At 33.7% G+C, this 19,625-nt stretch overlaps 2 protein-coding genes across 2 annotated transcripts; one reads left to right on the forward strand and one right to left on the reverse strand.

Annotated features, from left to right (window-relative positions):
• Positions 1-4,704: 4,704 nt before the first annotated feature.
• Positions 4,705-13,879, forward strand: LOC111913054 (helicase and polymerase-containing protein TEBICHI). The gene is made up of 22 exons (XM_023908781.3): positions 4,705-4,883; positions 5,698-6,071; positions 6,203-7,067; positions 7,159-7,223; positions 7,300-7,405; positions 7,488-7,688; positions 7,760-8,122; positions 8,209-8,448; positions 8,564-8,776; positions 8,862-9,212; positions 9,328-9,480; positions 9,691-9,888; positions 9,975-10,193; positions 10,276-10,393; positions 10,510-11,848; positions 11,937-12,126; positions 12,205-12,315; positions 12,396-12,748; positions 12,819-12,927; positions 13,007-13,159; positions 13,281-13,377; positions 13,478-13,879. Exons 1-22 carry the CDS (start codon positions 4,845-4,847, stop codon positions 13,543-13,545), a joined length of 5,925 nt encoding a protein of 1,974 aa, XP_023764549.1. The 5' UTR covers positions 4,705-4,844; the 3' UTR covers positions 13,546-13,879.
• Positions 13,880-17,159: 3,280 nt separating this feature from the next.
• On the reverse strand, positions 17,160-18,857 carry LOC111913029 (BURP domain-containing protein 3). The gene is made up of 3 exons (XM_023908749.2): positions 18,775-18,857; positions 18,494-18,599; positions 17,160-18,385 (listed from the first exon to the last, which is right to left on the reverse strand). The coding sequence occupies exons 1-3, from the start codon at positions 18,805-18,807 to the stop codon at positions 17,367-17,369; spliced, it is 1,158 nt and encodes a 385-aa protein (XP_023764517.1). The 5' UTR covers positions 18,808-18,857; the 3' UTR covers positions 17,160-17,366.
• Positions 18,858-19,625: the final 768 nt, after the last annotated feature.

Below are 19,625 nucleotides of genomic sequence, written 5' to 3' on the forward strand. Positions count from 1 at the left end.
TGTATTTGTTGTTGTGATGAGTTGGTGTTTCATATGCTAATTGTCAAATAACAAGTGTGCATGTTTGTAAGAGTGAAATATATTTATTTCCAAGAGTAATTCTTGAGTTAATTACCAATATACCCACTTTTTACATCCACACATGTGAATGACCAATGTACAATAGCAGATTGGATATCGTAGTTGATCATTCACAAATGAACAATTAACATGTCAACCATTGATATTCAATATTCACATGTAAATGACTGTTGTGTACAACAAACTTACAATATCAAATCGTTACTTTTGGTTGGTTATTGAGTCATTGACATGTGAACGGTCTATGTACTTCATCCAAAAAATGTGCATTGTCAACAACCACATGTTATCTCGTTAGATGCGAGTTTTTGTTGTTGATATCTAATCATTATCATCAGGATGTTTAATCTCTAATGTTCACTGTGTATAATGAATTTATAATATCCAATGATTTTTTGATGTACACAATGATTATTTATATGTGAATCACCAATATAAAGTTAAAACTTTTAGGAAATGTATATATAAAACTGTCCATATTAATATTTTTGCAGAGAAAAAACCATAAACTTTGATACATTTTGTTTTTAGGATGGAAATAGACGTAAATTATTGCAATAAAGACACAAACGCAAAAAACAAGTATAGAGGGGTCTATGCTACTTTGGTAATAAATCATTAAATCTCTACACCACCATCTTATATGAGGTCATGTTTTTTAAAATGTTGTCAATCTTCAGAATATCTTCATTTACATGTGTCAAAACAAAGTATTTAAAATAATTCAATAAACATTAAATCATAGTAATTCAAGTAGAATAGATAAATACAAAATTACTTTTATTATAAAAACATTTATTAAACCATGATATTTTTTTTATTTGAATTATCATGGGTTAAGATTGGTTATCATTGTTGTCAATTCATGAATGATAAATACTAGCAAAAGGTTGCTTAATGGACCGATTAAACATAGTTTAAACTTGAAAATTATAAAATATGAGTTTAAAAGCAATTGAAATTATAAAATTTCTATTTATATGCTTTAAAAGTGTATCTATATAAAAGGCTAAGTTTATTATTTGCAAATGCAATTTGATAAAGAAAAATAAATATTTGATATATGGTTTGTTAAAAAAACCTAAACTAAAATAAAAGACCAATAAAACTACTATGCCTCTTATGGTTTTTATGGCCACTATTTGTTTAAATTTAACCATCTTGTTGGTATATTATTAATGATGTGATTTATTGCTCGTGTTAAAAAAAATATTAATTATGATAACCACGTAATTATCAAACATTTAAGCTAATAATCTAACTTTTCGGAAGTTACTAAAATGACCTTCGACTCCAAAAAGAGACCATTTTGAATTACAAATTATATAACTTGTAATTTTATTTAATTTGCACCAAACACTTGTATAAAACAATCTCTCTTACCCTACATCTAAACTATATGACACTTGCATTATAACTTACTTTGAATTTTATAAATTTATTTTTTATTGTGAGATTCCAATCGTTACCCAATAATGATATTTTTTTAATATTTTCTTCAAAAAACATTAGATATGTTTATTTATATGTAATGCTTCGAAAAATGATTTTGAAGCATTATTTATGTGTCTTAGAGTATTAGGTATGGGCCCGTTGAGATGGTGTTATAACAACTTATAACACCAATAGGGAAATGATGTTCATGGTGTTATGACCATGTTATGAGGAGGTTAAGAGGAGAAAATTAGAGAGAGAATAAATGTGTAGCCAATCAATGTTCTCGTTTCAATATGTCATAACGCCAACAAGATATGCCATAACACCAAGGGGGAAATGGTGTTCATGGTGTTATGACCATGTTATGAGATGCCACATCAGCAAAAATGCAACTTCTCGTTGCCCATACCATATGCTCTTAGAATATCTAATTCCGTTTATGTTATTCGAGTTTCATATTTCAAATTATTTATTTTTCAAATTTTTATTTAAGATTTTTCAGAATAAGATATCATAAAGTGGGTTTGAAATGTACACGCCATATAAATGTATTTCTAAATGTCATAAAACTCTTTATATCAAATCTCAACAATTTATAAGATATTTTAAAACGAAATTAGATAATTCCAAACACAATGTTTTGTACGTAAATGCAATGTTTTAAAAACCGGTTTGAACCGGTTGGACCGAAAACCGGGAGAGGGAGGGGTCCAACTATCACCGGTTTTACATTGATTTTTGAACCAGATTGAACTGGCCGGTTTTTAAAAAAACCCGGTTGAATCGGTCAAAATAAACCGGTTGAATCTAATTTTACCACATGAAAAATAATCATTTACATAATAAACTTTGGTGATTTTTTTTCAAATCTATTTAGTATTCTCTAAATAAAAACATATGATAAATTTTATAAATTTTTTTGATGTGTTTGTATTCATCTAAAACTATATTTTGTTTCGGTATTATACTTTTTTTTTTGACGTATATGGATTGATGTAAAACACTAAAACTTATGGTTATGTGTTGTTTTAATGTATTTAAATTCATCTACAACTTATTTTTATATGTATTTTTAATGTTTGAACTTGTAAACATCAAATTCATAATTTATATATGTATGTATTTGTAGGAAAATAGAAAAAAACATGAAAAATATAGAAACCGGTTCACCCAGCGGTCGAACCGGTTAAACCGGGAACCGATCACCATACCGATTGAAATAAAAAACCGGTTTTAAAACATTGCATAAATGATTATTTTGGTAAAATTGGAAAATTAGCTTATTAACTTAATTGCTCAATAGTTATTTGGTTATTTTGCAAATATTTTGTTTGAAAATATAATATAATAATTTAATAAGAAAAACTAAAATCTATTATAATCAATTCAATTTAAATAGGTAACAAAAACTCTACAGTCCACACTACCTATTTATTTATTTTTTTCAAAGGGATAATGACTTAAAAGGGTAATATATTATTCGATTTGTACACATTTGGTTGAATTTTTTTTTCGTCCACATTTACCCCTTCAACTTGTTAAACTGTACACATTCAGTCCTTATGACCGGTTACTCCAGGTTAGCCGGAAAAATGACTTAATAGGGTAATATATTTCTCATTCTGTACACATTTAGTCCTTAATATTTCTGTACATATTTGGTCCTTCATATTTTTTTTGTTTCAAAATAAATCATTTTTGTTTTTGTACACATTTAATACTTATGAATGTTTTCTTTGAGTTTTTCTCACGACATCTTACGTGGGACAATCATTGATGAAGTGTGTGGGGTTGTTGATGTTTATGTGTAATGTCTCATTTTCACAAAAAAAATCATTTTTAAATAAGACAAAACTTCCTAATTATAAATCCATTATTAAGAAAAAACGTTTATTCCAAAATACAACTATCGAAAATCAGAGTAATATAAGTAAAACAGAATCCTCAATATTGTTGATAAATGTGTACAGTCATGCATTCACCTTCTCACGACCAACGATAGAACCTTAAAACATACACAACTGGGTAAGCACATAGTTTAGTGAGTTTCCCTCAAAATACTCGATACAACAAATGTATTATCACGCATAACGGACCCACACTTATCAGATTGGAATACCTTGGCCCAATTAGTCATCGGACTGGAACGCCAACATGCAACATGTCAAATCAGTCATCAGACTGGAATACCTAGGGTTTGTTGGCATACCGCTTTAACTCAACTGCTCTTCTCGAGTCCCCGTGTCTATAGCTTATAGTCGGCCCGCACCAAATATCTTGGCCTACAGCATATAGCAAGACCACCTAAACCTATCCCACCACCATATGACTATCCTACATAAGATGTTGTGAGAAAAACCTTAAAACATAAACAACTGGGTAAGCACACAGTTTAGTGAGTTTCCCTCAAAATACTCGATACAACAAATGTATTATCATGCATAACGGACCCACACTTATCAGATTGGAATACCTTGGCCCAATTAGTCATCGGACTGGAACGCCAACATGCAACATGTCAAATTAGTATTCATAAGTACTGAATGAATACAAAAATAAAAATGACTTATTTTGCAAAAAAAAATTATATTAAGGACTAAATGTGTACAAAAATATTAAGGACTAAATGTGTACAAAGTGAAAAATATATTACCTTATTAAGGCTATGTTTGGCGCGCCTATGCTAGCTTATTTTTCGAGCTTTCTTAAGTTGTTATGTTTGGCAAACCAAAAAGTAGCTTATTAAGCTAGCTTTTTAAAAAGCTACTTAGAGTAGCTTTTTAGGAGTTTTTTCAAAAAATTTCAAATATACCCCTTAATTAATTATAAGAACACATTCTTTTAAATATCCTTTTATGCCATTTTATATCTTTCAGCGGACTTTTCAGCTAATTTTACCAAACATTATTTTTTTATTAGCTAACTTTTCAGCTGTCAGTTAGTCTTTTATTTAACAGCTAGCTTTTTGGCTAACAACTAGTTTTTCAGCTAGTACGCCAAACATAGTCTAAGTCATTTTTACCGGCTAACCCGGAATAGCCGGTCATAAGGACTAAATGTGTACAATTTAACAAGTTAATGAGGTAAATGTGAACGGTAAAAAAAAATTCAATGACTAAACTAGTAAGAATCGAAAAAATATATTACCTTTAAAGTCATTAATTTTTTTTTTTTTCAAATAACCCCTTTATCACTCTATGAGCATTGCAAGAATTCGCGGTCTTCATTTGAGATTCAAATGAATCCTCTGAAGTATGAACCGTTATAGGACGGCATATAAATGAACTAGGGTTCAATCGCATCAAATTCTCTGAAAATCTTGTAAAATGGCGTCAGGTGGTTCCTCACGCTCCCGCGTTGATCAGGTTTGTCTTAATCGCTCTCCCCCAACCTCTCTCCATCTTCTTTATGAAAATATTTTATGCAGTCAACCACACTGACGACAATTAACATCCGCTGCAACTAGATTATTTCTGAGAACAAATCTTTAGGATATTTTAAATTTCAATAGCTAAAGAATTCGTACCTTTGTAGGAGACTGGACTTGTTTAATCCAATCTTGATAATATCAGCGACGATTGTTTGTTCTTATTTTCCTTGCTCTTCCTTAGTGGATGATGAACCATTTTAAACTTTATATGCTTTATCAACTTGAAGTTATCTTTGCAATGCAACATGAATTTCCAAACCGCAGCACACCAGATGGGTATATAGACCATGGTTCTTTCCTGTTTTATAAAACCATAAAAACGCTTGTTGTACTTTAGTACAAACAGAATGTAACAGTTCTTAGTATTTATGCCAAATGAGGGTGGTATTTATAAGCACTTGCAGTATCAATTAGATTTTAATAAAAGTAAAAGAAAAATCCGGTTTCTTGGTAATTGGTATTTCCATTTTCTCAATCCCAAGATTTTAAAAGGTTTGGTATTCAGTTTAAAGATGCCCAGTTTCGTTGATCAACACTGAAGTGTGCAGTATGTTGGACTCTTTTTGTTCCACCTTATGAACACACAGTGTTTTCCAAGTACTCTACATTTTATACACATTCATACTATTGGTGGATGCTGTAAATTTTTTTTCCATATCAATACAAGAAAATTGGAAGAATACTCTTTGCTTTGTATTTCCAAACATCCAAAATTTGGCATATTTTGCTGACATGATTACTATGTGCAGTTCTTTTCTTCAAAGAAGAAGAACAACAAGCTTGTTTCATCTGCTTTAAAATCGGGAATAGTTGAACAAAATGCAAAACTCTCACTTGAAGGGTCTCCTAGTGGTAAAGGCTCTTTATCCAGCTATCTAGTGTCTTCACCAAAAAATGAAATTCGCCCTCATAGGTCTTTACCCACAGCTTGTGGGTCATCTGATAGACAAGATCAAGTGAAAAGAAACCTTACATCAGAGATTGATTCTTCTTTAAGAAATGAAGATGTGGAAACTATATCATCTAGCAAAGGGCATAAGTCTAAGTCTTCAGAATCTATGCATGAGGTGGAGAACCCTGAATTACAACAGTTTGCAGCTAATTTTTTGTCATTTTATTGTAGGTAAGTAAGTTACTTCTGGTGTATTCACACTCTTTAAGTGTCAAAAGATCTATTATATAAATGTTTCTGTCTATTGGTTCTGCAATGAGTTTTATAATCAAGTGTTTCATTATAATCTTTTACTGATGCAGTGAACTTCCAACCACAAAAGTTAATACAAATAAAAGGCAGGGTAGTCCATGTATGCTAGATTTGGAAGATAAATCGATTAAGAAGAGGCATTTGAGTCATGAGGAGGGTGAAACAGTTGGTTATAATGAGCATCAACCCAATCCAGTGCATCAATTTAGCTTGAGGAAATGCAATAAAACATCTATAGAATCTGTTGATGTGACATCATGCAATACACCAAACCTGGCAGAAGTCAAAGTTGGAGGTGAAAAAACTCCTCAGTCAATGCATGGAAGCTCCGTTTTTTCACCAGGAGACACATTCTGGAGAGAGGCAATCCAGGTGGCTGATGGTATGTCATATCATAATAAAAAAGATCTTCCTGAACAAGCTGTTGAAGAATCCAAAGGACAGAATGGTAATTCTATGGACAAAGAGGTGTCCCCATTACCTGTGAAGCATTTTGATTTTTCTTCTGAAGACAAAAATATGGCTGTGGATACTCCAAGCCATGGCATTATAAAAAATATGGACAGACTTGTTGAGTGTTGTATAGCTGATAAGAACCTAACAACAACCATGGATATGAGCACTACCCCTTGCAACCAAGTTCAATCTTTGTCTAAATTGCAAGAGACAACAACTTCGAGTTGTGTAATTACCAAAAGGAGAGCTGAAGTATTAAATCAAACTAATGATGACAAAACATCTGATACACCATCTACAGACATCAAAACTTGTGATGTAAACTTTCTTAACAGTGTAGAAAGTACCCCATCAAGTTCCATGCCTCCCAATGATCGTTTGGATATTAGCAATTGGCTCCCTTCTGAGTTATGTATAACATATAAGAAACGAGGAATATCAAAACTGTATCCATGGCAGGTATTTCTCTCTAGTCTTTTTGACTATCTGTATGTTTTTTCTAGTTTCTTTTACTTTTAAATCGATGTTAAATTGAGTTTCCATTTTCCAGGTAGACTGCCTTCAGGTGGATGGGGTGTTACAAAAAAGAAACCTTGTGTATTGTGCATCTACAAGGTACTTATCTTAAGATTTGTGCTAAATCTTTTCTACTTAATCACTTTTTCATAACCATTTGTCTTTTCTGGCATAGTGCTGGGAAAAGTTTTGTTGCAGAAATCCTGATGTTACGTAGAGTGTTGTCAACAAGAAAAGTGGCAATTCTTGTTCTTCCTTATGTCTCAATTTGTACAGAGAAGGTCTGAGTTTTTCTGCAACTTATTTTGTTGAGAATTTGTATTTATGTTCTTGAAATTCATTGCTTGTATGTAAGTGATGCAGGCAGAACATCTTGAAGCCTTACTGGAACCACTTGACAAGCATGTTCGCAGTTACTATGGAAGCCAAGGTGGAGGAACGCTTCCTAAAGATACATCTGTTGCTGTTTGCACAATTGAGAAGGCAAATTCACTACTCAATAGATTGCTTGAAGAGGGGCGTTTGTCAGAAGTTGGGATCATAGTAATTGATGAACTTCACATGGTACCTTGAATTTGGTATCTTTGAACATTATGATGCAAAAAATATATTCTTTTAATCATGTTGTTTGGCAGGTTGGAGATCAGCACAGGGGGTATCTGTTGGAACTTATGTTGACAAAGCTTAGGTATGGAGCTGGTGAAGGCAGGGTGGAGTTTTCAAGTGGAGAAAGCTCAGGGTCAAGCAGTGGGAAAAGTGACCCCACTCATGGTCTTCAAATTGTTGGAATGAGTGCCACTTTACCTAATGTCAATGCAGTTGCTGATTGGCTTCAGGCAGCTTTATACCAGACAGATTTCCGACCTGTTCCACTTGAGGAGTACATCAAAGTTGGAAATTCAATTTATAACAAAAAGATGGAACTTGTTAGAACAATCCCAAAAAGAGCTGATCTTTGTGGTAAAGATCCTGATCATATTGTAGAGTTATGCAATGAGGTGCGATGTGTGAAATCTTTATTTTCTTTGAAGCTGAATTTTCATTTACTGAAATAGTAACATTGCAATTTGCATATTGTATTTAGGTTGTCCAAGAGGGTCATTCAGTGTTGATCTTTTGTTCAAGTCGTAAAGGATGTGAATCAACTGCTAGGCATGTTGCAAAGTACCTTAAGCAATTCTCTGTGAATACCCTTAATGGTGAAAATGAATATCCTGATATTGCTTCTGCCATTGATGCATTGCAAAAGTCTCCAGCAGGATTAGATCCTGTATTATCTGAAACACTTTCTTCAGGTGTTGCCTATCACCATGCTGGTCTTACAGTATGTATACTATCACTATCATTCCCCTTTTACTTTTCATTCAGCAATTGTCAGTTTCATACTTCCATACAAGTTGAATTTTGAAGTTTTTGAGACGTTTCCTATTATCACATAGGTTGAAGAAAGAGAAATTGTTGAAAACTGTTATCGTAAAGGTTTAGTACGTGTGTTAACTGCCACATCAACATTAGCAGCTGGAGTGAATCTTCCTGCAAGAAGAGTTATCTTCAGACAACCTCGTATTGGTCGTGATTTTTTAGATGGGACAAGATACAGACAAATGTCTGGGCGGGCGGGTCGCACCGGAATTGATACAAAAGGAGAGAGTGTATGTATATTCTTGTTTTGTATGTAGGATGGAATCTTTTTCAGTTTATGATAAATTACTTGAGTGTTTGTGAATGTGAACATAGGTGCTAATATGCAAGCCTGAGGAAGTGAAAAGAATTGTGGCACTCGTTGGTGATTCATGTCCACCATTGCATTCTTGTTTGTCAGAAGATAAGAATGGAATGACACATGCAATCTTAGAAGTTGTTGCTGGTGGAATTGTTCAAACTGCTAATGATATCCATCGATATGTTAGATGCACTCTTCTGAATTCAACACAACCATTTGAAGATGTAGTAAAATCAGCAAAAGATTCTCTCATGTGGCTGTGTCATAGGAAGTTTCTTGAGTGGAGTGAAGATACCAAGTTATATAGTACCACACCTCTTGGCCATGCTTGTTTTGGAAGCTCTCTTTGTCCTGAGGAGTCACTTGTAAGTCTTTTGACATTTTATTTCTTTTATTTAATTCTAACTTATGTTTAGTGGTATAGCTATTTAGTTCCTTGGATTTTCTTTCTAATAGTTAATTAAAATCCATTATTTGTAGATTGTGCTGGATGACCTTTCAAGGGCGAGAGAAGGATTTGTTCTTGCATCAGACTTGCACTTAGTTTACTTGGTAACACCAACTAATGTTGATGTTGAGCCAGATTGGGAATTGTACTATGAAAGATTCATGCAATTACCTGCACTAGATCAAGTAAGCTTACTTCCAATTCAACAATAATTGAAAGTAATAGTTTGTGATTTATGTTTCAGTCTATTTATACTTGCACATTTACAAGCATTCAGTATCAATGCTTTAAAGATCATGATTTATAAATGTGTTTGTGGGTTTCATTTTATGAGATTGATCAATACGAGGTTTCATTACACTTGAACTCTTTCTTTTTCCATTGATGAATTGCAGTCTGTTGGAAATCGTGTTGGAGTGAAAGAACCGTTTTTGATGCGAATGGCTCATGGAGCTCCAACTCGCACCTCAGATAGATCAAGGCGTGATGTAAAAGGACTTGGTGTTTCAACCAATAACACCCTTACAGATGATCAAATGCTTCGTGTCTCTAAGAGATTCTATGTTGCACTCATCCTCTCAAGACTTGTACAGGTTGCTAATCATCTTCTCAACACAATCTCCAGTCTGTTTCTTTAATACTCATCTTTTTTTTGCACTGTTTGTGGATGAATATGAAGGAAGCACCTGTGACAGAGGTTTGTGAAGCTTTTAAGGTGGCACGTGGAATGGTTCAATCTTTACAAGAAAATGCTGGAAGGTTTGCATCTATGGTTTCAGTCTTTTGTGAAAGACTCGGTTGGCATGATCTTGAGTCCCTGGTTTCCAAGTTCCAAAACCGTGTTTCATTTGGTGTAAGAGCTGAGATTGCTGAGCTTACCACCATTCCATTTGTCAAGGTTTGTTTTAGATTCCTATTAGTTTTCTAAGTTTGATCTGAAATTAACCTTTTTACATTCATGATTTTATGAATGTTTGTAGGGTTGTAGAGCTAGGGCACTTTACAAAGCTGGCTTGCGTACTACCCAAGCAATTGCTGAAGCATCCATTCCCGAAATTGCAAAAGCAGTTTTTGAATCTTCATCATGGGATGCACAAGGTAAAGTTTTCAATGTGAATGTACTACTAACAAGTTAAAGTTATCATCTATGATCTATAGTCTATACTTGTTTTTGTTTTCTGACAATACATTATTGCATTTCCTGTTTAAAACAGATAACTCATTACAAAGGCGTATTCAATTGGGAGTCGCTAAAAAGATAAAGAATGGTGCACGAAAGATTATCCTGGAAAAAGCTGAAGAAGCAAGGGATGCTGCCTTTTCAGCCTTTAAAGCTCTTGGAGTTGATGTTCCGCACTTTTCTCTACCCAAATCAACAACACCTTCTGTTAAAGAAAGTGATTCCCAACATAATACCAAGTTAACAACCGAAGAAAAACCACCACAAGAAAACTCAGATGATACCACCTTAAGTAAATCAAGTGCAAATGAAGTTATTTCTACTCAAAAAGAGCATGAGAGAGCAGATGTAGGTGTTGGTAATAAGGAAAAAGGTCCCATGAGTGCTGTTAACATTCCTGGTGGATTTGATTCTTTCTTGGATATGTGGGGCTCCACAAATGAATTCTTTTTTGACATTCACTTCATAAAAAGATCTGAATTCCACTCGATTGCTCCTTTTGAATTACTTGGATTCGCAATCTGCTGGGAAGATTCTCCTGTTTACTATATCAGTGTTCCCAAGGATTTATTTTCATCCAACACAAAGAGAAACAAAAACCCTAATAATATTTCATCTCCAGAAGATGAGCTTGAGATGGCAAAACAGCGATGGAGTAGAGTTGGAATGATAATGGGAAAAACACAAGTCCGAAAATTCACATGGAATTTGAAAATTCAAAATCAGGTGTTGAAGTTACCTGCTGTTTCAATTCAGAAATTTGGGAGCGTGATTCAGTCAAAGAAAACTATGGAGCTCGTTAATGGAAGCCACTATATGTTCTCTCCAGTTCATGTAAAAGATGCTATCGACTTATGCGTTGTAGTCTGGATTCTTTGGCCCGATGAAGAAAGAAGCTCAAACCCTAATTTGGAAAAAGAAGTGAAAAAAAGGTTATCTAGTGAGGTGGCAGCATCTGCAAATCAAAACGGTCGGTGGAAAAATCAGATGCGAAGAGCTGCACACAACGGTTGCTGTAAGCGCGCAGCTCAAACACGAGCTTTGTCATCAGTTCTCTTGAAGTTACTGACATCCGAGAAGCTTCTAGAACCATTGGTTACGATCGAGATGCCATTAGTGAATGTTCTTTCTGATATGGAAGTTTCCGGAATAGGTGTTGACATGGAGGGGTGTATACAATCGCGTCTTGTGATTGGTAAAAAACTGAGAGCTCTTGAAAGTGAAGCTTATAAATTGGCGGGTACGAGGTTTTCTTTGTACACGTCAGCAGATATTGCAGATGTGTTGTACAACCGGTTAAAGCTGCCAGTTCGGGAAGGGTATAAAGGGAAACAACACCCCAGTACTGACAAACATTGTTTAGAATTATTAAGGTACATTTAATTTAATTTTTTATTTTTTAGCGTAACAACTTATTAAATGAAGAGATGATGATTGTTTGTTTGTTACTTTGTTTTTAAGGTTCGAGCATCCTATTGTTCCTGTTATTAAAGAACACCGGACATTAGCCAAGCTTTTAAACTGTACATTGGGTTCCATTTGTTCACTTTCTAAGTTATCTATGAAGACTCAAAGATATACACTTCATGGACATTGGCTCCAAACTTCAACAGCAACAGGAAGGTTATCCATGGAGGATCCCAATCTTCAGGTGGGCCCCACAATATCTTCTCTTCTTCTTATTTTCTTCCTTTTTCTTTTTTGTTTTTCTTATAAATATTTCTTCTAGTGTGTCGAGCATATGGTTGAATTCAAGATAGATAGCAATGAAAAAGAAGGGGACGATTCAGACATGGAACTCTACAAAGTAAATCCTCGTGATTTCTTCATTCCAACTCAGGTCAATATTTATTTGTTCTGATGATTAGAAATTATTCAATTCGTTAATGTATAAAATATAATATATTTTTTTTCATGCAGGAAAACTGGTTATTAGTAACTGCAGATTATTCTCAGATAGAACTGAGATTAATGGCTCATTTTTCTAAAGACCAATCACTGATTGATCTTCTGACAAAGCCTCTTGGTGATGTGTTCAACATGATCACTGCAAAATGGTCAGGAAAAGAAGAGTCTTTAGTGGGCCCCAAAGAGCGAGATCAAACGAAAAGATTGATTTATGGGATTTTATATGGTATGGGTGCAAATTCACTTGCTGAACAGCTGGAATGCAGTCCAGATGATGCTAGAGACAAAATTCAGAGTTTCAAAAGATCTTTCCCTGGTGTTGCTTCTTGGCTTAAAGAAGCTGTTGCAATCTGCCATAAAAAAGGGTAAGATATAATCAATAATTTATTCGTTGACTTATTAATTTAACATATGTTAATGTTATTTGTTATATAGTTATGTGGAAACTTTGATGGGAAGGAAGCGGTTTTTGGCGAAAATTAAGTTTGGAAACAGTGAAGAAAAATCAAAAGCTCAGAGGCAGGCTGTGAATTCCATTTGTCAGGTACAATATTTAAAAATATTTTTTTATTTTCTCATTTTAGTACTTTATATTAATTTATAAACTGTTGGTGTTTTTGTAGGGATCTGCAGCTGATATAATAAAAGTTGCAATGATAACTATACATGCTGTGATAGGTGAAGGTGAAGGTGTTGGCAAGTCAACGCCTAGCAATAGCATCCAATTTGCTGAAAGATTCCATATGCTTAAGGGTCGTTGTAGAATCCTTCTACAGGTCAACTTCTAAGATTGTTATTCTTCATCATATTTTCACAAAAGTTTTATTATTATATTGAAAGAAAAGATGGCTGAAGGGTATGTTGGACATTAATTTTGTAATCTTCTCTGCTCTTCAGGTACATGATGAATTAATACTGGAAGCTGATCCATCTGTTGTGAATGAAGCTGGATTGTTGCTAAAGTTGAGCATGGAAAACGCTGCCTCACTTCTAGGTGGGTCCCCTGAAACCCGAGATTACTTTTTTTTTTTTTTTTTTTTGGTAAATATGTTGGTTTTCTTTTGATTAATGTGGTTGATGTTAATTTGTTTCAGTTCCATTGATGGTGAAATTGAAGTGTGGAAGAACATGGGGATCTTTAGAACCATTAACGGTTTGTTAAATATGAGGAACTTAACATTTTTTTTTTCTTCCAAAAAATTAAGTTTTTTTCACAGGACACTGCTTGTGGTCGCAAATTATGGACATGACAAGTTTATTTACAAGATTTTTTTTTTTCAAATACCTTTTATTGTGAGAAAGATGGAGATCATGATCATGCTGCATGCAGAAAAGAATCAACCAATTGGGGTAGTGTAAGATAATGTAATTTGGGTGTAGGAAGTTGTATAAGATAAACAATTAAAGAAACGATAATTAATGCAAGGGAATGTTGCCATTGTTGGTTTTTAAAAACTTTGGTGGGAAAGAAATATAAGAGCTTTGAATTTTATTTATTTATTTATTTTTAACATATGTAAGTAAGAACTCAAAAGACAATGCCATTTTGGTGTGAGCTACTAAAGTTCTAAGCTTATAAGAACTCAAATGAGCTCTTTTGGCATAATTTAAGTGTAATTTGAAAAGAGGACTTTTAGTCATGTAGGGCCTAAAAGAACTTTCTGAAATGGTCATATTTTGGTCATTGTCAACTAAACGTATAAAGTATGTTCAAGTTTTAGGGGTAAAATAGGTAAAACCATATTCATTGTTTTTATTCACAAAATGTTATAATCATTATTATTCATAATAGTTATTGAAGAAGGTTTCGTAACATTAGAGCATTCAAAGTAGGAGCTTTATTGATTAGTATACTAGGTGTTATACCCGTATGTTATACGGGTCTGATATAATAAAAATTAAATATAAAAGTTTAGACAAAAATTTATTTAAATTTAAAATTTAAAATTTAAAATTTGAATTTTAAAAGAAACATATTAAATACTATATGAATACTAATATTGTAATTTATTAGTTATTTTCAATTAAGGCAATTATTAATTGAGGTGTAAATATGATGTGTTAATTAAAAAAAAAGATAAAAAAAAAATAAGAAAGTGACAAATGGAATAAACATTTAATCAAAAATACCAAAAAATGACATGTGTCCAAGTTAATGAGAGAATGACATGTGGCAAAATGATTTTCATTTATTATGGAGGATTTGGGTCATATAGTTAAGCTCTTTTAAGGGCTATTTGATAAGGTATGGTTCGATAACCGTTTAGAGGTTGGATTTGTTCTGAATGGTTCCTCTAGGTCAATCAAACTGTAGTGAGATTTTTTCACAAAATAGTTTTTAACTTCTTTGTCAATTGAAAAGCTCTATATATTAAGTTTTATCATAATAAGTTATAGCAATGTTTATTAAAGGGATAATGACTTGAAAGGGTAACGAACTTTCGACTTTTGTCATATTTAGTCACTAAACTTTTTTTCGTTATCTATTTGCCATTGAACTATTGAAACTGTTCATATTTTACCCTTATGACCGGCTATTACCAGTCATAAGGGTAAAGTGTGAACAATTTCAATAGTTTAGTGGCAAATAGATAACGAAAAAAAGTTTAGTGACTAAATATGAACAAAATTGAAAGTTCGTTTTCCTCTAAAAAGTTCAATGACTAAATATGAACAAACTTCCTATTGTATTATGTTTTAGCAAATTATTTATTTTTGTTTAATAGTAGCAACATTTGTTGATGAAGAAATCTATGAAATAAAAAAACAAAATGTAACATCCGGATTTCCAGGTATCATAATTTAAGTATTTTTCTTTTGAGTTAAGAAGAGAGACTCGACGAGTTGATGCCTCAACTCGTCGAGTAAGGTCGCGACTGATGACTCGGATTAATGAATGGACTCGACGAGTCGGTGAGGCGACTCGACGAGTCTGCGTTGTTGGCAGAAACTCTAAATCTTTGGGCCCGAGCCATATTTAGAGGCACTTATGACCTTCAATTGCGACTACCTTTCCCATAAGTGAGAACCCTAGCGAGCTTGAGTGTGTAGAGTGAAAGAAAGAGCTATCTTGAGCTTTTTGGTGTGATAGATTTGGACCCTTCTAGGTCTAGAGAGCCGAGAATATGAAGCTTTAGTAGAGTAAACCTTGGGGTTCGAAGTTAGGAAGCATTTATGGGATTTTTATGGTATATATAGTTATTTTCATCTTAAACATAGATATGAAGTATTTTATATAAATTATGTGCTATGTATGCATATTATTTGAATACTTGTTGTCTATGCTGGATGAACGATTTTATACATGTTTTAAAAGATTTAAATGGTATATTTATTTTATATCTACAAATATGTTGCGGATGAAACATGGGTAGATGAAATAGTTGGTGTGTGATGAAATAAAACGATAAGAGATAGGTGATGATAATTAGGTAAATCGATGATGATGAATATGTGATGTAGGATGAAAGGAGATACCGTAACCTTAACCGACAATGTGGCGATGTAGTCATCTATCAGAGTATAGATGGCGACCACGGACTATTCTAGACAACTCAGTGCAAACACCAGCAGGCACATAACCTATAGGTGATGAATTACGAGTTCAGGCGATGTTGTAACTACGTATTCATGCGATGATACTCTAACCCCTTACTATGAATTACGAGTTCAGACGATGTTGTAACTACATATTCATGGGATGTCACAAATTCCGCATGCCAAACTAATGGTCATAATTCACATCAGTGAGAATGGTTCATTTTTTTTGTAAAACCAAAATCAGATTGGAAATTTTGATTTTTTATTTTGGAAAATGTCAAACCATTGGTTTTTTATTTCGGTTTTGGTTTTTTGTTTTTTTTAAATATATTTTCAGGGTTTTGTTTTTTTTTTCCATAGATTTCTTCATCAACAAATGTTGCTAGAATTTAACAAAAAAAATAATTTGCTAAATCATGATTTTGTTCATATTTAGTCACTAAACTTTTTTTCGTTATTTATTTGCCATTGAACTATTGAAATTGTTCACATTTTACCCTTATGACCGGCAACAGCCGGTCATAAGGGTAAAATGTGAACAGTTTCAATAGTTCAATGACAAATAGATAACGAAAAAAAGTTTAGTGACTAAATGTGACAAAAGTCGAAAGTTCGTTACCCTTTCAAGTCATTATCCCTTTATTAAATTACATAGGTTTTTCATTTTGTTACGAGTCTTGATACCCTTTGTGAAAAAAACTTTACTATATATAGTGGAAGGTAATTTGAGGTTTTTGGGTTATTGAATTGGTGCTATGTGGCAAGAAAAAAAAACTTATTATGGATGCTCTTAGGAGACTTCGATTTTAACTCACTTCAACCACATCTATATGATCGTTGTGTTAGAAATTTTATGATTTACAGGTTACAGTTAGATAATATAATGTACCCATCTAACCAAATCCTGATATTATTATACAATTAATTTGTAATGAAATATTAATTTTTAGGCATTTCTGTTTTCTACACGAAAAGTTTTCCTCCTAGGATATGATTATATATAGCATTTTTTGCGATGGAGCTTATGCAACTGTTTCGTGAACAATTTTCACGAGGAAAAATTGTCCTCATAAACAAATTAACTATTTTGTGATGAAATTTTTGGTTATAATTATTGCCTATACGTACCCAATTATAATTAATTAATTGATCATCTTCAATTCCTGTAAGTAAAAGTCTGAAATTAACCGAATCTATAATCTAACAAATTCAGAAATATGAATATAACTACACCGATCATCAAACATATAATACTCTTATTAATTTATATAACATTATAAACATCCATAAAACAAATACAAAGATATATATGATCATAAACAATCTCATAATGATAGTATACGTATCAATGGTATATGATCTAATGTAAATTACAAGCCCTAAAATACCAATCACACAAAAAGGGCATTATTCTATCTTTATATCACCGTATATGTCATGCCATCAGTAAGGTACCCAAACGACATGATCTTCAGGTAGGAAATGACAAACCGGAGTAGTCCCCGGTTTCACTTTCAAAACCCTAAACGCCAGATGCTTAGGGTTCCATTTTGCAGTGTCTGTATGACACACAGCAACTGCTTTACCTTTCGTATCATCTTCTCCGACCAAAGACACCACATACGCCTCCGTGGTGGTGGTTTTGTGACAATAGAAAACCGCATACGGGTAGCTCTGTTTGTGGCAAACCACCGCTCGAGTAGCAGCTGTCACTTTCTTCGCTCCTTCGATGGTGTACTTCAATGGAGTAGTACGCTTTTTATCAGAGTTTACCTCTGTTGATATCGCCTTAACGTTTTTCCCCAACTCCGTTGTGCTGAAGTCGACCATGGCCTCTAATGAAGTAGCACAGAGCTTCTTCTCACCTTCCATGGGCTTTTGCTCACACTCGGTGATCGTCTTCTTCATTGATTCGGACTCTACGGTGTCAGGCTTGACGGCGAAACGGGTGTACAGCTCTGGGAGCTTTTCCGATGAAAAGGGTATCGAGTCTGCGACTTTACGAGGCAAGAAATTTGAAGATGGAGTGGTTGTTTTGGTGAAATGTAAGTTCATGGAGTTGCCTCGATGCAAATCCTTTTGGAGGAAGAAAAGAGCGACATTTGGATCGTCTTTTAGTTGATCATCGTTAGCAGCATACTTGTAGGAAAACGGTGACACGTGTACATTTGTAGGCTTGCCTTTGTGGTGACAGCGAACGACTACACCTCCTTTTCCGACGTACACCTTCTCACAGTCCCCTTCTGGTTTTGATTTTGGTGCATGAACGGATACACCACCACCTTTACCGACGCCGACGGTGGTGCCAGGGGCATGAACAGATACGCCGCCTTTGCCGACGCCGACGTTTGTACCAGGGGCATGGACGGATACGCCGCCTTTTCCGACACCAACGTTTGTGCCAGGGGCATGGACAGATACGCCGCCTTTGCCAACGCCTACCTGGACATCGGTGCTCTTATCTTCCGATGATCATAGGGGAAGAAGATAATAGCAAAAATGCATGTTAATTTAGATATAATTTAAGCATGAGAAAATGAAATATTTTATGTATGAACTGAATTACCAACCATCGTTAAGGAGATCGGTGAAGGCTTTGGGCATAGGAGTGTTTGGCAACATAGATTTCCAGTATGTTTCAGGAGCTACAGCTGCATGGCTTACAACCATTGCCAACTGAACAAAATATATATACAAATGAAAATGTTAATTAAATAAAATCAGGTATAATTATATATGTTTAGAACGTGTGCATGCAATTATATACTCGTACACTGCATGCATGCATGGTTGTACGTGTTTCAGAAACAAATTTAACAAGGTACCATAACAGAGGTGAATGAATACTCACAGAAAGAAAGGATAAGAAGCGGAGGAACTCCATTATATTAGTGAATGAAATGCGTTTTATGAGGAAAGAACTTTGGAAGAAGGGCAACGGGTGTTCGTGCATTTATAGAAGACGAGACTTTCTCAAAACATGATAAAATTTTAAATTTTAGAGTGAATTACACGAATGGTCATTATGGTTTAGAATAATTTGCGTGTTTGGTTCCTAACTTATTTTTCTAACTCGGAAGGTCCCTATTGTTTGTTTTTGTTACGTGCTTGGTCTCTGTCTTACCTAAAAAAATTATTTTGACTTTGATTTTTTAATTTATTTAAATAAATACACCACAACCCCACCCCTCTCACCTTACCTTACATACTCCACCATTTTTCCCTATTTAAATAATAATATTTTTAGGTAATACAAAGACCTAACGCGTAACAAAAACAAAATGTAGGGACCTTCCGCGTTAAAAAATAAATTAGGGACCGAACGCTAAAATTACCATAAACCATAGGGACCATTCATGTAATTTACTCTAAATTTTATATATGTTTAATTATTTTGGTACGAGTTAAAAACGGACGAGATTGAATCGATTCTTTGTGAAAAACGGGATGTTTAGAAAAATATTCATAAAAATAAAGGTTTTTAGGTTTGTTAGGTCATCTCCAATGAGAGTTTAACGAAAATTTTAATGAAGAGTTTAATCTCATTAAACTTAAAATGCCTATTGTCCGATAATCACAAGGATTCAATAGAAAGGAGTTCAATCCCCGTTGAACTCTAAACACACACAAATAAATATATATATATATATATATATATATATATATATATATATATATATATATATATATATATACACACAC

This window comes from Lactuca sativa, chromosome 6 (genome assembly GCF_002870075.4).
Source record: "Lactuca sativa cultivar Salinas chromosome 6, Lsat_Salinas_v11, whole genome shotgun sequence".
NCBI lineage: Eukaryota > Viridiplantae > Streptophyta > Magnoliopsida > Asterales > Asteraceae > Lactuca > Lactuca sativa.

What these genes read in the sequence shown, in the direction of transcription:
- LOC111913054 (XM_023908781.3), top strand. Translation starts at nt 4,845, where the DNA reads ATGGCGTCAGGTGGTTCCTCACGCTCCCGCGTTGATCAG. An exon ending in GTGTATTGTGCATCTACAAG is followed by an intron (nt 7,224 to 7,299) that starts GTACTTATCTTA and finishes TTTCTGGCATAG; the next exon opens with TGCTGGGAAAAGTTTTGTTG. An exon ending in GTTGTAGAATCCTTCTACAG is followed by an intron (nt 13,160 to 13,280) that starts GTCAACTTCTAA and finishes TCTGCTCTTCAG; the next exon opens with GTACATGATGAATTAATACT.
- LOC111913029 (XM_023908749.2), bottom strand. Translation starts at nt 18,807, where the DNA reads ATGGAGTTCCTCCGCTTCTTATCCTTTCTTTCT. An exon ending in GCTTCTTATCCTTTCTTTCT is followed by an intron (nt 18,600 to 18,774) that starts GTGAGTATTCAT and finishes TATTTTGTTCAG; the next exon opens with TTGGCAATGGTTGTAAGCCA. An exon ending in CACCGATCTCCTTAACGATG is followed by an intron (nt 18,386 to 18,493) that starts GTTGGTAATTCA and finishes GATCATCGGAAG; the next exon opens with ATAAGAGCACCGATGTCCAG.